Genomic DNA, 17,500 nt, shown 5'->3' with positions numbered 1-17,500 from the left:
TGTGTGTACCACATTTGTTAACAGGAAGAGAGTATTTAGTAGTTTATCTGCGACGGCTGCTTGTTAACAACTTTAACACACTTAATTTAGTGTTTTAATGAGTAAGTAATGATACACACACACACACACACACACACATCATGCACAAATGCCCTCTTAGTTTCACCCCCCATGGCCAAAACTATAAATAAATGATTCCCTCACCAATGGCACAATGTTAATCCCATTCCTGTCTAATACATATCTGGGGTCTGGCTTAGGTTTCACTAGGTGTCAATATAGCTGGACTAGAAAAGTGGTGTGGGGGGCAGAGGAGCTGTTGCTCTCAGGAGACTGGTGTATTATCGAATGGTGTGAGAGGCTTTTAAAAGCATTATAAATGTGTCATTACTAATGGACCTATAGAGCACTATTAGAGCACAGACAGGACAAATTACTGGCTTTACACCTCCATAATACACCATGCCTGACAGCTTGGGGGGGGGGGGCCTCTAGTAGTACTAATGGATATACTGTAGATAGAGGGGTGGTGAGGTGTAGACATCTAGTAGTACTAATGGATATACTGTAGATAGAGGGGTGGTGAGGTGTAGACCTCTAGTAGTACTAATGGATATACTGTAGATAGAGGGGGGGTGAGGTGTAGACCTCTAGTTGTACTAATGGATATACTGTAGATAGAGAGGTGGTGAGGTGTAGACATCTAGTAGTACTAATGGATATACTGTAGATAGAGGGGTGGTGAGGTGTAGACATCTAGTAGTACTAATGGATATACTGTAGACAGAGGGGTGGTGAGGTATAGACATCTAGTAGTACTAATGGATATACTGTAGATAGAGGGGTGGTGAGGTGTAGACCTCTAGTAGTACTAATGGATATACTGTAGATAGAGGGGTGGTGAGGTGTAGACATCTAGTAGTACTAATGGATATACTGTAGATAGAGGGGTGGTGAGGTGTAGACATCTAGTAGTACTAATGGATATACTGTAGATAGAGGGGTGGTGAGGTGTAGACCGCTAGTAATTCTAGAGGTCTAGATAGAGGGACTTTGGATAATGAGCCAGTCAAATCTGTATTTATTTCTGAGCTGTGTCATGCAGAGAGTGACGACAAGAGAGAGACAGAGCACCATCTCACTACCACCCAGAAAATGGCAGTCTGCAGTTTAGGTTGTTATTTCTCTCTCTTGTCCGTCAGTACCACCACTTAACCAGATAATTAAAATATCAGCACATCTGGCTGATTTAGGGCCCTGAACAGACAGCTGGTTGGCCAGGAGACATTGTGAAATGTCAGCCATGTCAATGGGACTGTAGGGCTTGATGTGAAGCAACAGACTGAAGTAAGATAATGATCTGAGGTAAATGAAGTGAATCAGACAGAGACCAGACATTACCCTGCATAGTGCTATTGCAATTATAACCTCTGTTTAATCTCTGGTAATCTACTCCGATTCTGATGTAATCTAGTATAATCTCCAGACATAGGCGCCTAACGCAACGCCTGATACACACACATTACTGGTGCAAAAGGTTGGTAGCGATTGTTATTCAAATGGGTTTATGTTGGGTCTCTCGAGTGGCACAGAGGTCTAAGGCACTGCATCGCTCTGCTAGAGGCGTCACTACAGACCCAGGTTTGTTTCCGGGCTGTATCACAACCGGCCGTGATCGGGAGTCCCATAGGGCGGAATCGTCCGTGTTCGGGGAGGGTTTGGCCAGGGGGGCTTTACTTGGCTCATCGCGCTCTAGCGACTCCTTGTGGCGGGCCGGGCACCTGCAGGATGACCTCGGTCGTCAGTTGAACAGTGTTTTCTCTGACACATTGGTGTGGCTGAAATTGGGGAGAAAAAGGTACCGGATATGTACAAATGTATATAAATAAAAAATGATAAAAAAATGTATGTGTTTATGTTGGTCAATATGTGTGTCTGTTTGCTTGTGTAACGACACATCTGAAAACACGTGCTACACCATTGTTAGGGTACAATAGGAATTAACTGTGAGTGTCAAACTAGATCAACTGAGGTAAATCTAAAACAGCCCTCGGACATTTCCTCTCTCTCTTTTTCAGACACACACACACACACACACACACATTTACACACACACACACACACACACGCACGCACGCACGCACGCACGCACGCACGCACGCACACTCACACACACACACACACACACACACACACACACACACACACACACACACACACACACACAGGCAGGTAAATTGAGAAACAAAGGTTCTACATGTTTTCTGATTGGTATGACACAATAACAGCTTTAAATTCCATCATCAGAGAGGCTTTAACCTGAGACTGATGTGCAGCGCAATAAGGCTAAAGGCCTGTGATGTTCTGGGTCACTGACTCAGACATCATTATAACATCATTAATATGTTTCTCTACCTTCAAAGTGATGTCTGTGAGAGGGTGGCTCTGACACATTCCATGGGACCATTAAGGTTGAGCAGAACCCTTTGAGGTGTATGTATGTATGTATGTGTGTGTGTGTGTGTCTGTGTGTGTGTGTGTATATGTGCGTGTGTGTGCTACAATTGCTATGGCTTTCCACAGCAGAGATCTGATAACCTCACAGACCCTAGAGCAGGGTTCCCCAACTGGCGGCCGCGGGACGAATTTAGCCCACTGGTGGTTTTATTTGGCCCCCTAAGTTTTCTGTTGGACTTTTAAAAAAACTGTAAAAACACCAGGAATCAACTCTAAGTGATCTGAATTTAAGAAATGTGTTTCCATGCATAATAGAGAGAAATGTGATCATATACAAATGTAAGCAATGTTTGAAGTTATTATGTTTTAGTCAAATATTATATCTGTTTGGGCTTCTTGCGGTCTATTTGCAGTCTACAAATGATTTCTAATTATGTTCCGGCCTCCCGACTATCCGCTCAAGAAAACATTGTGCCGCGGCTGAATCTAGTTGATGATACCGACCCTAAAGCTTGAGCCAACAATACAGCCAGGAGAAAGACACACACACACACGCACACACGCACACATGCACACACACACACACACACACACACACACACACACACACACACACACACACACACACACACACACACACACACACACACACACACACACACACACACACACACACACACAGAGAGATACACTAGATAGATGGCCTCCAACTGCTCTTAAATGCTAGTAAAATGAATGCATGCTCTTCAACCGATCGCTGCCCGCACTTGCCCGTCCGCATAGCATCACTAGTCTGGACCGTTTTCACTTAGAATATGTGGACAACTACAAATGCCTAGGTGTCTGGTTAGACTGTAAACTCTCCTTCTAGACTCATATTAAACATATTAAACATCTCCAATCCCAAATTAAATCTAGAATCGGCTTCCTATTTTGCAACAAAGCCTCCTTCACTCATGCTGCCAAACATACCCTCGTAAAACTGACTATCCTGCCGATCCTTGACTTCGGCGATGTCATTTACAAAATAGCCCCCAACACTCTGCTCAGCAAATTGGATGTAGTCTATCACAGTGCCATCCGTTTTGTCACCAAAGCCCCTTATACTACCCACCACTGCGACCTGTACGCTCTCATTGGCTGGCCCTCGCTACATATTCGTTGCCAAACCCACTGACTCCAGGTCATCTACAAGTCTTTGCTAGGTAAAGCCCTGTCTTATCTCAGCTCACTGGTCACCATAGCAACACCCACCCGTAGCACACGCTCCAGAAGGTATATTGCACTGGTCATCCCCAAAGCCAACACCTCATTTGGCCGCCTTTCCTTCCAGTTCTCTGCTGCCCATGACTGGAACGAATTGCAAAAATCACTGACGCTGGAGACTTATATCTCCCTCACTAACTTTAAGCATCAGCTGTCAGAGCAGCTTACTGTACCTGTACACAGCCCATCTGTAAATAGCACACCCAACTACCTCATCCCCATTTTGCTATTTATTTTTTTGCTCTTTTGCACCCCAGTATCTCTACTTGCACATCATCATCTGCACATCTATCACTCCAGTGTTAACGCTAAATTGTAATTATTTCACCTCCATGGCCTATTTATTGCCTTACCTCCCTAACCTTACTACATTTGCACACACTGTACATAGATTTTTCTATTTTGTTATTGACTGTAAGTTTGTTTATGTGTAACTCTGTGTTTTTGCCGCTTTGCTTTATCTTGGCCAGGTCGCAGTTCTAAATGAGAACTTGTTCTCAACTGGCCGACCTGGTTAAATAAAGGTGATATAAAAATAGATGTGCTCCTGTGCCACCATCCAGAGACTGAGCAGACCTCTCTCTCTCTCTGTGTAATAACCCACAGGAGAGAACGAGTTGAGGAGAGAAAGGAACTTTTTTACAGATGGAATGAGAGACTGCATTTAGAGAGAAGAAGAACCTAACACGAGAGAAGAAATGTGTTCTTTCTCATGCCATTTCTCATACAGCTATCATTGTTTTCAGGCATTGTGTTTGTTATAAGTGTCAGGCTGTGTGCCAGTTGTGCAGTATGGTGGTCTAGTTGGCATTTCTGCACCCTGAGATTCATAGTCAGAATAAGTGCATGATGGAGACTCATGGCCTATTCTCCTCTCTCTGTGGCGACTACTTTTACATCAACATATCAACATGTCTACTGTTAAACGCATCAGCATAACTCTTTTAAAAATGTTACATTTCTACACTCCCGCACAGTCAATCAGAACTCAACTCAGAAAGACCACCAGATATGTAAAACACAGCATTGGCGAGCCACAAAAATGTCTTGTTTGCCATTTTGAGAATGTGTAAATTCAGAAATGTAGAGTTGCTAAATTTAATATATCTCTGGCTCCCCGAGACAAGTTGACCCAGTGGATAAATCCTTAAAGACCACAGGATATTATAGAGCCCAAACCATGTTATAAGTGACAGGGAGAGAGGGAGAAGGAGGGAAGTCAGAGAGAGGCATAGAGCTAACAGAGTGGGAGGTTAGAAAGAGGGAGAAAGCGAAAGAAGAGGGAGAGAAGGGATAAAGAGGGGAGAGGAACGAAAAAGGACACAGAGGAATAAAGCACATGAGAGAGAGAGGGAGGGAGGGAGGGAGGGAGGGAGGGAGGGAGAGAGAGAGAGAGAGAGAGAGAGAGAGAGAGAGAGTTTTTGGCGGAAGGAGATAGGTCTCTCATTAGCGTTCTTTCAGGGTTTACAATTAACCCTAGACACACACACATGCACACCAACCCCCCACGACCATGGTTCCTAATCCAATCAGACGGCAGCTCCAGGGGCGCTGTGTAAGCCCTGTCCAATCGTATTAAAGCGTGCTAACAGGATTATGGGAAGGTTTACCATGCTGATTTCACCACTATCCTGTCAATTCTGCCTCTCATTCCACTTACACACACACAATCCAATTTCTATTGTCATAGTCGCCATCTCTCTCTCTCTTTCTCTCTCTGTGTCTGTTTCTTTCCCTCCCTCCCTATCCATCCCCCTTTCTCTCTTTCTCTGTCTGTTTCTTTTTTTCTCTCCCTATCTCCCCTGCTCTCTCTTTCTCTCTCTCTCTTTCTCGCTCTCTGGCAGTGTAATCAAATCAAATGCTTCGTAAACAACAGGTGTAGACCAGTGGAGGCTGCTGAGGGGAGGACGGCTCATAATAATGGCTGGAACGGAACAAATGGAATGGCATCAAACACGAGGAAAACATTTCCATGTGTTTGATGTATTTAATACTGTTCCATTCATTCCACTCCAACCGTTACCACCAGCCCGTCCTCTCCAATTAATGTGCCACCAACCTCCTGTGGTGTAGACTAACAGTGAAACGCTGACTTCCCAACCTCCTGTGGTGTAGACTAACAGTGAAACGCTGACTTCCCAACCTCCTGTGGTGTAGACTAACAGTGAAACGCTGACTTCCCAACCTCCTGTGGTGTAGACTAACAGTGAAACGCTGACTTCCCAACCTCCTGTGGTGTAGACTAACAGTGAAACGCTGACTTCCCAACCTCCTGTGGTGTAGACTAACAGTGAAACGCTGACTTCCCAACCTCCTGTGGTGTAGACTAACAGTGAAACGCTGACTTCCCAACCTCCTGTGGTGTAGACTAACAGTGAAACGCTGACTTCCCAACCTCCTGTGGTGTAGACTAACAGTGAAACGCTGACTTCCCAACCTCCTGTGGTGTAGACTAACAGTGAAACGCTGACTTCCCAACCTCCTGTGGTGTAGACTAACAGTGAAACGCTGACTTCCCAACCTCCTGTGGTGTAGACTAACAGTGAAACGCTGACTTCCCAACCTCCTGTGGTGTAGACTAACAGTGAAATGCTTACTTCCCAACAATGCAGTACCCAGACTACTGGGTACCAGTACCGAGACGATGTGCAGGGGTACGAGGTAATTGAGGTAAATATGTACATACAGTGCCTTGCGAAAGTATTCGGCCCCCTTGAACTTTGCGACCTTTTGCCACATTTCAGGCTTCAAACATAAAGATATAAAACTGTATTTTTTTGTGAAGAATCAACAACAAGTGGGACACAATCATGAAGTGGAACGACATTTATTGGATATTTCAAACTTTTTTAACAAATCAAAAACTGAAAAATTGGGCGTACAAGCCCTTAACCAACAATGCTTTAAGAAGTTCTAAGAAGAAAAAAATAATAATAATTAAACAGCGTGTAAATTCATCAGGGATGTGGAATCAGAGGACCTTGATGCTCCCGACCTGCATCACTACAGCCCTATCGATGTGGATGGGGGCGTGCTCTGCCCGCCGTTTCCTGTAGTCCACAATCAGCTCCTTTGTCTTGCTGACGTTGAAGAAGAGGTTGTTATCATGGCACTACACTGCCAGGTCTCTGACCTCCTCTCTATAGACGGTCTCATCGTCGTCAGTGATCAGGCCTACCCCCGTTGTGTCGTCAGCTAAGGTAATGATGGTGTTGGAGTTGTGTGTGGCTACGCAGCCGTAGGTGAACAGAAAGTATAGGAAGGGACTAAGCACGCACCTCTGAGGGGCCCTCGCGTTGAGGGTCAGTGTGGCAGATTTGTTGTTGCCTACCTTCACCACCTGGGGACGGGCCTGTTTTACTTCCTGTTTGAGTTTTTGCTTGTAAGCAGGAATCAGGAAGATAGAGTTATGGTCAGATTTGCCAAAGGGAGGGCGAAGGAGAGCCTTGTAATGTCTTTCTGTGTGTGGAGTTAAGGTGATCTAGAGTTTTGTTGTCTCTACTGGCACAGGAGACATGCTGGTAAAAATGAGGTCAAACGTTTTCAGTTTCCCTGTATTAAAATCACCGGCCACAAGTGCCTTTTCTTCTTTCTTGACAGTGAGATAGTGAACTACGGCCGTAAAGCTGTTACTTAGCAATGCATTGTTCTGCTCCATGTTCTTCTGTACTGGAAGCTTGTCTCATCTCCTCATCTTATCTCAAATCTCATATCTTGTCTGACTGCAGGGTCAAACACACACAGACATACAGACAACAAACACGCATACGTATGCACCTGTACGTACACACACACACACACAAATATACAGTTGAAGTCGGAAGATTACATACACTTAGGTTGGAGTCATTAAAACTTGTTTTTTCAACCACTCCACAAATTTCTTGTTAACAAACTATAGTTTTGGCAAGTCGGGTAGGACATCTACTTTGTGCATGACACAAGTAATTTTTCCAACAATTGTTACAGACAGATTATTTCACTTATAATTCACTGTATCACAATTCCAGTAGGCCAGGAGTTTACATACACTGTTGACTGTGCCTTTAAACAGCTTGGAAAATTCCAGAAAATTATGTAATGGCTTTAGAAGCTTCTGATAGGCTAATTGACATCATTTGAGTCAATTGGAGGTGTACCTGTAGATGGATTTCAAGGCGTACCTTCAAACTCAGTGCCTCTTTGCTTGACATCATGGGAAAAGGAGATGCGTTCTGTCTCCTAGAGATTAACGTACTTTGGTGTGAAAAGTGCAAATCAATACCAGAACAACAGCAAAGGACCTTGTGAAGATGCTGTAGGAAACAGGTACAAAAGTATCTATATCCACAGTAAAACGAGTCCTATATCGACATAACCTGAAAGGCCGCTCAGCAAGTAAGAAGCCACTGCTCCAAAACCGCCTGAAAAAGCTAGACTAGGGTTTGCAACTACACATGGGGACAAAGATCGTACTATTTGGAGAAATGTCCTCTGGTCTGATGAAACAAAAATATAACTGTTTGGCCATAATGACCATTGTTATGTTTGTAGGAAAAAGGGGGAGGCTTGCAAGCCAAAGAACACCATCCCAACCGTGAGGCACAGGGGTGGCAGCATCATGTTGTGGGGGTGCTTTGCTGCAGGAGGGACTGGTGCACTTCACAAAATAGATGGCATCAAGAGGGAGGAAAATTATGTGGATATATAGAAGCAACATCTCAAGACATCAGTCAGGAAGTTAAAGCTTGGTTGCTAATGGGTCTTCCAAATGGACAATGACCCCAAGCACACTTCCAAAGTTTTGGCAAAACGGCTTAAGGACAACAAAGTCAAGGTATTGGAGTGGCCATCACAAAGTCCTGACCTCAATCCTATAGAACATTTGTGGGAAGAACTGAAAAAGCGTGTGCGAGCAAGGAGGCCTACAAACCTGACTCAGTTACATCTGCTCTGTCAGGAGGAATGGGCCAAAATTCACCCAACTTATTGTGGGAAGCTTGAGGAAGGCTACCCGAAACATTTGACCCAAGTTAAATAATTTAAAGGCAATACTACCAAATACTAATTGAGTGTATATAAACTTCTGACCCACTGGGAATGTGATGAAAGAAATAAAAGCTGAAATAAATCATTCTCTCTACTCTAATTCTGACTTTTCACATTCTTAAAATAAAGTGGGGATGCTAACTGACCTAAGACATTTTTACTTGGATTAAATGTCAGGAATTGTGAAAAACTGAGTTTAAATGTATTTGCCTAAGGTGTATTTAAACTTCCGACTTCAATTGTATACACTATACATACAAAAGTATGTGGACACCCCGTGAGATGTTTTTATTCGGCTATTTCAGCCACACCCTGCTGACAGGTGTATAACATGAAGCACATAACCATGCAATCTCCATAGACAAATATTCACAGTAGAATGGCCTTACTGAAGAGCTTAGTGACTTTCAACGAGGTACCGTCATAGGATGCTACCTTTCCAACAAGTCAGTTCGTTAAATTTCGGCCCTGTTAGAGCTGCCATGTCAACTGTAAGTGCTGTTATTGTGAAGTGGAAATGTCTAGGAGCAACAACGGCTCAGTCGCAAAGTGGTAGGCCACACAAGCCCACAGAACGGGACCGCCGAGTGCTGAAGCGCGTAGCATGTAAAAATTGTCTGTCCTCACAACCGAGTTCCAAACTGCCTCTGGAAGCAATGCCAGCACAAGAACTGTTCGTCTGGAGCTTCATGAAATGGGTTTCCATGGAAGAGCATCCGCACACAAGCCTAAGATCGCCATGTGCATTGCCAAGCGTTGGCTGGAGTGGTGTAAAGCTTGTCACCATTTCAGTTTTTTGCTTGTAATAAATTTGCACAAATTAAATAAAATTATTACCATTATGGGGTATTGTGTGTAGATTGATTAGAAAAAACAAACAATTTAATCAATTTTAGAATAAGGCTGTAATGTAACAAATGTGGAAAAAGTCAAGGGGTCTGAATACTTTCCGAAGGCACTGTACACACACACACATACACTGTACACTTCCAGGTCAAAAGTTTTAAAACACCTACTCATTCAAGTTTTTTAAAAATGTTTTACTATTTTCTACATTGTAGAATAATAGTGAAGACATCAAAACTATGAAATAACACACATGGAATCATGTAGTAACCAAAATAGTTAAACAAATCAAAATATATTTGAGATTCTTCAAATAACCACACTTTGCCTTGAGGACAGCTTTGCACACTCTTGGCATTCTCTCCCCCCTTGAATGAGTAGGTGTTTCTAAAACCTTTGACCGGTAGTGTATATACAGTGCCTTGCAACAGTATTCATACCCTTGGTGTTTTTCCTATTTTGTTGCATTACAACCTGTAATTTAAATTAATTTTTATTTGGATTTCATTTAATGGACATATACATAATAGTCCAAATTGGTGAAGTGAAAAAAAAAAAAAAAATGGTTTATATACAAAATTAAAATGTAAAACGGAAAAGTAGTGCATACATATGTATTCACCCCTTTGTAATGAAGCCCCTAAATAAGATCTGGTGCAACCAATTACCTTCAGAAGTCACATAATTAGTTAAATGAAGTCCACCTGTGTGCAATCTAAGTGTCACATGATCTGTCACATGATCTCAGTATATTTACACGTGTTCTGAAAGTCCCCAAAGTCTGCAACACCACTAAACAAGGGGCACCACCAAGCAAGCGGCACCATGAAGACCAAACAGGTCAGGGACAAAGTTGTGGAGAAGTACAGATCAGGGTTGGGTTATAAAAAAATATCAGAAACTTCCCACGGAACACCATTAAATCCATTATTAACAAATGGAAAGAATGTGGCACCACATCAAAACTGCCAAGAGAGGGCCGCCCACTAAAACTCACGGACCAGGCAAGGAGGGCATTAATCTGAGAGGCAACACAGAGACCAAAGATAACCCTGAAGGAGCTGCAAAGCTCCACAGCGGAGATTGGAGTATCTGTCCATAGGACCACTTTAAGCCATACACTCCACAGAGCTGGGCTTTATGGAAGAGTGGCCAGAAAAAAAGCCATTGCTTAAAGAAAAGCATAAGCAAACACATTTGGTGTTCGCCAAAAGGCATGTGGGAGACTCCCAAAACATATGGAAGAAGGTACTCTGGTCAGATGAGACTGAAATTTTGCTTTTTGGCCATCAAGGAAAATGCTATGTCTGGCGCAAACCCAACACCTCTCATCACCCCGAGAATACCATCCCTACAGTGAAGCATGGTGGTGGCAGCATCATGCTGTGGGGATGTTTTTCATCAACAGGGACTGGGAAACTAGTCTGAATTGAAGGATTGATGGATGGCATGAAATACATAGAAATTCTTGAGGGAAACCTGTTTCAGTCTTCCAGAGATTTGAGACTGGGAAGGAGGTTCACTTTCCAGTAGGACAATAACCCTAAGCATACTGCTAAAGCAACACTCGAGTGGTTAAGGGGAAACATTTAAATGTCTTGGAATGGCCTAGTCAACGCCCAGACCTCAATCCAAATTAGAATCTGTGGTATGACTTAAAGATTGCACTACACCAGCGGAACCCATCCAACTTGAAAGAGCTGGAGCAGTTTTACCTTGAAGAACGTGCAAAAATCCCAGTGGCTAGATGGCCAAGCTTATAGAGACATACCCCAAGAGACTTGCAGCTGTAATTGCTGCAAAAGGTGACTCTACAAAATATTGACTTTGGGTGTGGTGAATAGTTATACACGCTCAAGTTTTCTGTTTTTTTGTCTTATTTCTTGTTTGTTTCACAATAAAAAATATTTTGCATCTTCAAAGTGGTAGGCATGTTGCGTAAATCAAATGATACAACCCCCCCCCCCCCCCAAAAAAAAACAACTTTAATTCCAGGTTGTAAGGCAACAAAATAGGAACAATGCCAAGGGGGGTGAATACTTTCTCAAGCCACTGTATAAATAGAATACCAGTTAGAAGTTTGGACATACCTACTCATTCAAGGGTTTTTCTTTATTTTTACTATTTTCTACATTGTAGAATAATAGTGAAGACATCAAAACTATGAAATAACACATATGGAATCATGTAATTTAGTAACCAAAAAAGTGATAAACAAATCAAAATATATCTAATATTTTTGATTCTTCAATGTAGCCACCCTTTGCCTTGTTGACAGCTTTGCACACTCTTGGCATTCTCTCAACAAGCTTGATGAGGTAGTCACCTGGAATGCATTTCAATTAACAATATATGATTGTTATATATATGATATATGATTATATTGTTAACGATATATGATATATTAACTGCATGCATACACACACACATATACACTCACAGACACACACCACAGTGTACCTCTGTGCCAGAAGTCTTGTCTCATCTCTGTGTCTGGATTGAGATGTCATTAACAGCTCCAGGAGCATGTAGAGATCAGTAGCGTGTTATAACACAGTCTGTCAGTACCATACTACAGAGTGTTAACACCAGAGAGTTATAACACAGTCTGTCAGTACCATAACACAGTGTGTTAACACCAGAGAGTTATAACACAGTCTGTCAGTACCATAACACAGTGTGTTAACACCAGAGAGTTATAACACAGTCTGTCAGTACCATAACACAGTGTGTTAACACCAGAGAGTTATAACATGGTCTGTCAGTACCATACAACACAGTGTTAACACCAGAGAGTTATAACACAGTCTGTCAGTACCATAACACAGAGTGTTAACACCAGAGACTTATAACACAGTCTGTCAGTACCATAACACAGTGTGTTAACACCAGAGAGTTATAACACAGTCTGTCAGTACCATAACACAGTGTGTTAACACCAGAGAGTTATAACACAGTCTGTCAGTACCATAACACAGTGTGTTAACACCAGAGAGTTATAACACAGTCTGTCAGTACCATAACACAGTGTGTTAACACCAGAGAGTTATAACATGGTCTGTCAGTACCATATTACAGAGTGTTAACACCAGAGAGTTATAACACAGTCTGTCAGTACCATACTACAGTGTGTTAACATCAGAGAGTTATAACACAGTCTGTCAGTACCATAACACAGAGTGTTAACACCAGAGAGTTATAAAACGGTCTGTCAGTACCATACAACATAGTGTTAACACCAGAGAGTTATAACATGGTCTGTCAGTACCATAACACAGTGTGTTAACACCAGAGAGGTGAATACAAGGTGGGAAGAAGACTCATGTCCACGTACATGCTCAAGCTTGAACAGGAGCCAGGTAAAGCTGCTGTCTATAGGTGAGGAATGTTGTGCTGTTTAGATAATTGGCTGGCTTCTCCTCTAGTTTTTTCTAGGTGAATGTTTTCATTTCATCACTGTGCTCTTCTGTGAAGTCATGGCATGTTACCATCATTTACTAATACAACACTCAAACTTTACAGTAGAGCCCAGTTAAGACCTGCCTCATAGTTGCTACTGGAGAATGTGTGTGTCTCTCTGTGTGTGTGTGTGTGTGTGTGTGTGTGTGTGTGTGTGTGTGTGTGTGTGTGTGTGTGTGTGTGTGTGTGTGTGTGTGGGCGTGTTCAAACATACTAGGGCATATTTTAAAAGTTTACTGGTTGACCTGGAATGAGAGTGTCATGGATATTCAAAATAGCAACCGTGCAAATACCACGATTAATTGTGATATATTTGCAGCGGCCTGCAGACGGCTGTTTTAATTGCTGCTAGAGTATAAAGAAACAAGGAACCATTCATTAGATAGATTGCACAACTCTTACTGTTCTCTGTGGCACCAGGTATTTTTTCATTCCTTTTGTATGATGTTGAAACCATGTCTGTGAAATCATAAATCAACATACCAAAGGAGAACTGTGAGATGAACCAGAGAGAGTGGGAGAGGGAGGGAGACGAGGAGAGAGAAATCCTGTAGGCCTCTCTAAAGGGGGCCATGAGTGTTCTGTTTATGTCCGTTGGGCTGTGGGAATAAGACAGGAGCCCCTCGTGTGTGTGTGTGTGTGTGTGTGTGTGTGTGTGTGTGTGTGTGTGTGTGTGTGTTTGTCACTGCAAGAGGGACAGCCTCTCTCTGAATGAGGTTAGCACAACGTTTAGCCACCAAACAAAGACATGCTAATTAAAACTATGGCTACTTGTGCTTCTCCCTCTCTTTATTTCCTTCCTCCTCTCCTAACTCTAACCCTCCACTCACTCCATCGCTCACTCTTCACCTCTCTCTCTACACACAAGCACGCACGCACGCACGCACGCACAACCCTTCTCTCTGTCACACACACACACACACACACACACACACACACACACACACACACACACACACACACACACACAACCCCAACCCCCACACACACACACACATACACACACACACAACACATACACATACACATGCAGCATTTCATTCAATCCTCTTTGTCTGGACCCATGCACCATGTACGTCTAATAGGACCTCTCTTGGTTGCCTACTCTGCTGCCTGTTTGAAGGGTTTGTGTGTAGGCACTGAGCAGGACACCTCTCACTGGGTCTCACAGGGGTCCTTAGGAAATGTTTTAGCACGAGTGAACACTAAATAAAACAGCTACCTACTCTACTCTAGCCCTCTGCATGACGCTCCTCACCTAGGGCTTTTTGGCACAGATACATTCAGCTACACAGATGAATGACTTCCATGTTTTCTCTATCCATAGTGATGAAGAAAATAATCCTGTTTAGTCCACAGGAAGCTTTTACTCACAGCTGAGTGGTTTTCTCTGGTCTTTGTTAGGGACTACCGTACGATGAAATAAAAACGACATTCCGTTCAGGCTAGAAGAGAGCCTTCACCTGGGTCTTAATGCGTTTTTATGAAGGAAACTCATCCCATCCACTACCAATGTGTCACAATGCTCCCACAATGTTCCCTCTATCTATCCTGGCTGTGTGATATGTGTATTAGCTTAGAAATTGGGCACAGTATCTTTGATCTAACATTGTCATGTTGTTGTGTTCACAGAGATCTGAGTGAGAACAACATCCAGTCCATCCCCAGGAAGGCTTTCAGAGGAGCTACAGACATCAAGAACCTGTGAGGGAATCTTCAGTCTCAGATTAGTGAATCAATGAATTAATCCATGAATGAATGAATGAATGTCCCTTCACTCTCAATACTAACTCTACATCATATTGTCATAGCATCAGAATGCTCTCATGTAACACTAAGACAAAGGAGCAACGTACTTGCTCATAATATCATATTATTAATCATATCAGATGAGTTTTATTCACACGTACGCAGACACACACTGACACACACGTTGTACTGAGCCTCTCTGTCTGTCAGCTCTGTGTATGCTAATGAGCATGGCCCCAGTCAGTTACTGTAGGTGGCATCAGTATATCACAGTGACAGAGTGGGTTAGCTTTCACCCTGTACACAGATGGAGCTGTGATTTATATTGCTATCGCTGGAGATTAACGCACATACACGCACGCACGCACGCACGCACGCACACACACACACACACACACACACACACACACACACACACACACACACACACACACACACACACACACACACACACACACACACACACACACACACACATACTGATTGATGATGCTATCACAGTAGAGAAAGAATCAGCACTGTGTGCCTAACTCTCCTACGGTTATATGAGGAGAGATGACTATATTACCATCGATTTACCCACACTCAGTGTACTCCCTATCAGTGATTTTTCTGCCCTCTGAGGACAGAGTGTGTGTGTGTGTGTGTGTGTCTGTGTCTGTGTCTGTCTGTGTGTGTGTGTGTGGTGTGTGTGTGTGTGTGTGTGTGTGTGTGTGTGTCTGTCTGTCTGTCTGTGTCTGTGTCTGTGTGTGTGTCTGTGTATATGTGTCTGTGTGTGTGTGTGTGTGTGTGTGTGTGTGTGTGTGTGTGTGTGTGTGTGTGTGTGTGTGTGTGTGTGTGTGCGCGTGTCTGTGTGTGTGTGTGTGTGTCTGTGTGTGTGTGTGTCTGTGTGTGTGTCTGTGTCTGTGTGTCTCTGTGTGTGTGTGTGTGTGTGTGTGTGTGTGTGTGTGTGTGTGTGTGTGTGTGTGTGTGTGTGTCTGTCTGTGTGTCTGTGTGTGTGTGTGTGTGTACGCACGTCTTTGCCTGCATGCATTCATGCGTGGATGATTATTTCTGGTCTATAGGGAAAATGCTATAGTTTGTAAGATTGATGACAGTGCTTTAGACCATCGGGCTATTGTGATGAGTAGCTGGTATTGGAATAGATTATGTTCATCGATTAAGTTTACAAATGGCTGCTTATTTAATATATGTGACTGTTTAAAATTGGTGGGAGAGGGATGGAGAGAGAAAGAACATTTTGCAGTGCATTGCACATTTGTTTGTCTGTGTGTGTGTGTGTGTGTGTGTGTGTGTGTGTGTGTGTGTGTGTGTGTGTGTGTGTGTGTGTGTGTGTGTGTGTGTGTGTGTGTGTGTGTGTGTGTGTGTGTGTGTGCGTGCGTGCGTGCGTGTGTGTGTTTGTAATGTTTCTGTCTCTGTTGTGTCTCTAGTCAGTTGGATAAGAACCACATTGGCTGCATCGAGGACGGAGCCTTCAGAGCACTGAGGGGCCTGGAAGTACTGTAAGACACACACACACACTGTGCACAGTGGGGGGTAAACAATGGTAGAGAGGATGAGTGTGTGTGAAATATTATCGGGGCGGGTTAGAGGGGTGTGATTCCTTGCTTGTTTCCATGCCAATGCTTGACAATAGGGTTGGTCTGATACACAAACTCTTACACAGACACACAGAATAACACACACACTCACACACACCACACACACAGAGACACACACAGACACACACACACTACCTCATTATTTATTCACCCCTTCTTGATTTATTAAGCAAAAAGCACTTTTTGAAATTAAGACAGTACACTTCTAATAACCATTACTAACTAATATAACCAGGCGCCAACTTTATTCATCCAGTCAGTCATTGGTCCCTGCAGGCACGGACGGACCTATTGATTCATTAATATCATGGTCCATTAATTCATGGTGCCTGGGGGCTGACAGTAGGGGTGTGTATGGTGGGGAGCAGGTTTGGATTGTGGGCTGTGAAAATAGTGTGAGTTCTTTTTTAATAGGATGGAGGGGATGTTACAATAGTCGGGTAGAGGTAGGAGACTGTGGGGTTATTAGGCTGATTGAAATGACCTCCTCTGCTCTGCACCTGATGCCCACTATCGGGGGTGGGGATGGGAGGAGATTGGTCTGTGTGTGTGTGTGCACATAAATAATGTGTTTGTGGGAGGTGAGAGGGCATGAATATGTGAAGGTGTCCCATCTGTGTGGGAAGAGGTGTTATATTCCCAATGGAATAGAGAGAGAAACGGGGTGGGGGAGGAGGAAGAGAGAAGAGAGAAGGGTTGAGGAGGAATTAAGTCAGAGGTAAGGGGAGAAAGTGGTGATGGGGGGAAAATGGATACAGTTACATATTGGGATATTATTTTTGACAAAATATCATATCGTATCATTTTGACAATATTATTTTTGCTCTAGTTGGCTGTCCCTGCACCAAAACTCCTGTATTTTCCCTTCATGGATTGTTCTCCATCTTCTTTTTAAATAGGGAGCCAATTTATTTTCAGAACTTTTATTTCTATAACTTTCCAACTCATGTTCTCATGTCTCTCTCTGTCCCTCTGAAGCAGACATATGGTGAGCAGCATGTTTGGAACGTCGAATTGCAATAAAATCACAGAATTGAATCGCAATACATATCGTATCGTGATAATATCGTATCGTGAGGTCCACGGGAATACAT

General features: G+C 43.2%; 1 protein-coding gene across 8 annotated transcripts in view; it reads left to right on the top strand.

Moving 5' to 3' along the window:
• The window catches only part of LOC110502676 (slit homolog 1 protein), a 158,198-nt gene that overhangs the window by 65,611 nt on the left and 75,087 nt on the right, over positions 1–17,500 (top strand). For all 8 annotated transcript variants that reach the window (XM_036960393.2, XM_090217220.1, XM_090217219.1 and 5 more), the window contains exons 5-6: positions 14,689–14,760; positions 16,236–16,307. In XM_036960393.2, coding sequence (XP_036816288.1) covers positions 14,689–14,760; positions 16,236–16,307 — 144 coding nt within the window. The remainder of the gene's footprint in view (positions 1–14,688; positions 14,761–16,235; positions 16,308–17,500) is intronic.

Source organism: Oncorhynchus mykiss, chromosome 23 (genome assembly GCF_057628025.1).
Source record: "Oncorhynchus mykiss isolate SJ-2025 chromosome 23, ASM5762802v1, whole genome shotgun sequence".
Classification (NCBI taxonomy): Eukaryota; Metazoa; Chordata; class Actinopteri; order Salmoniformes; family Salmonidae; genus Oncorhynchus; species Oncorhynchus mykiss.
The sequence above is the reverse complement of the archived record's forward strand: the minus strand, read 5'-3'. Positions and strand labels throughout refer to the sequence as shown.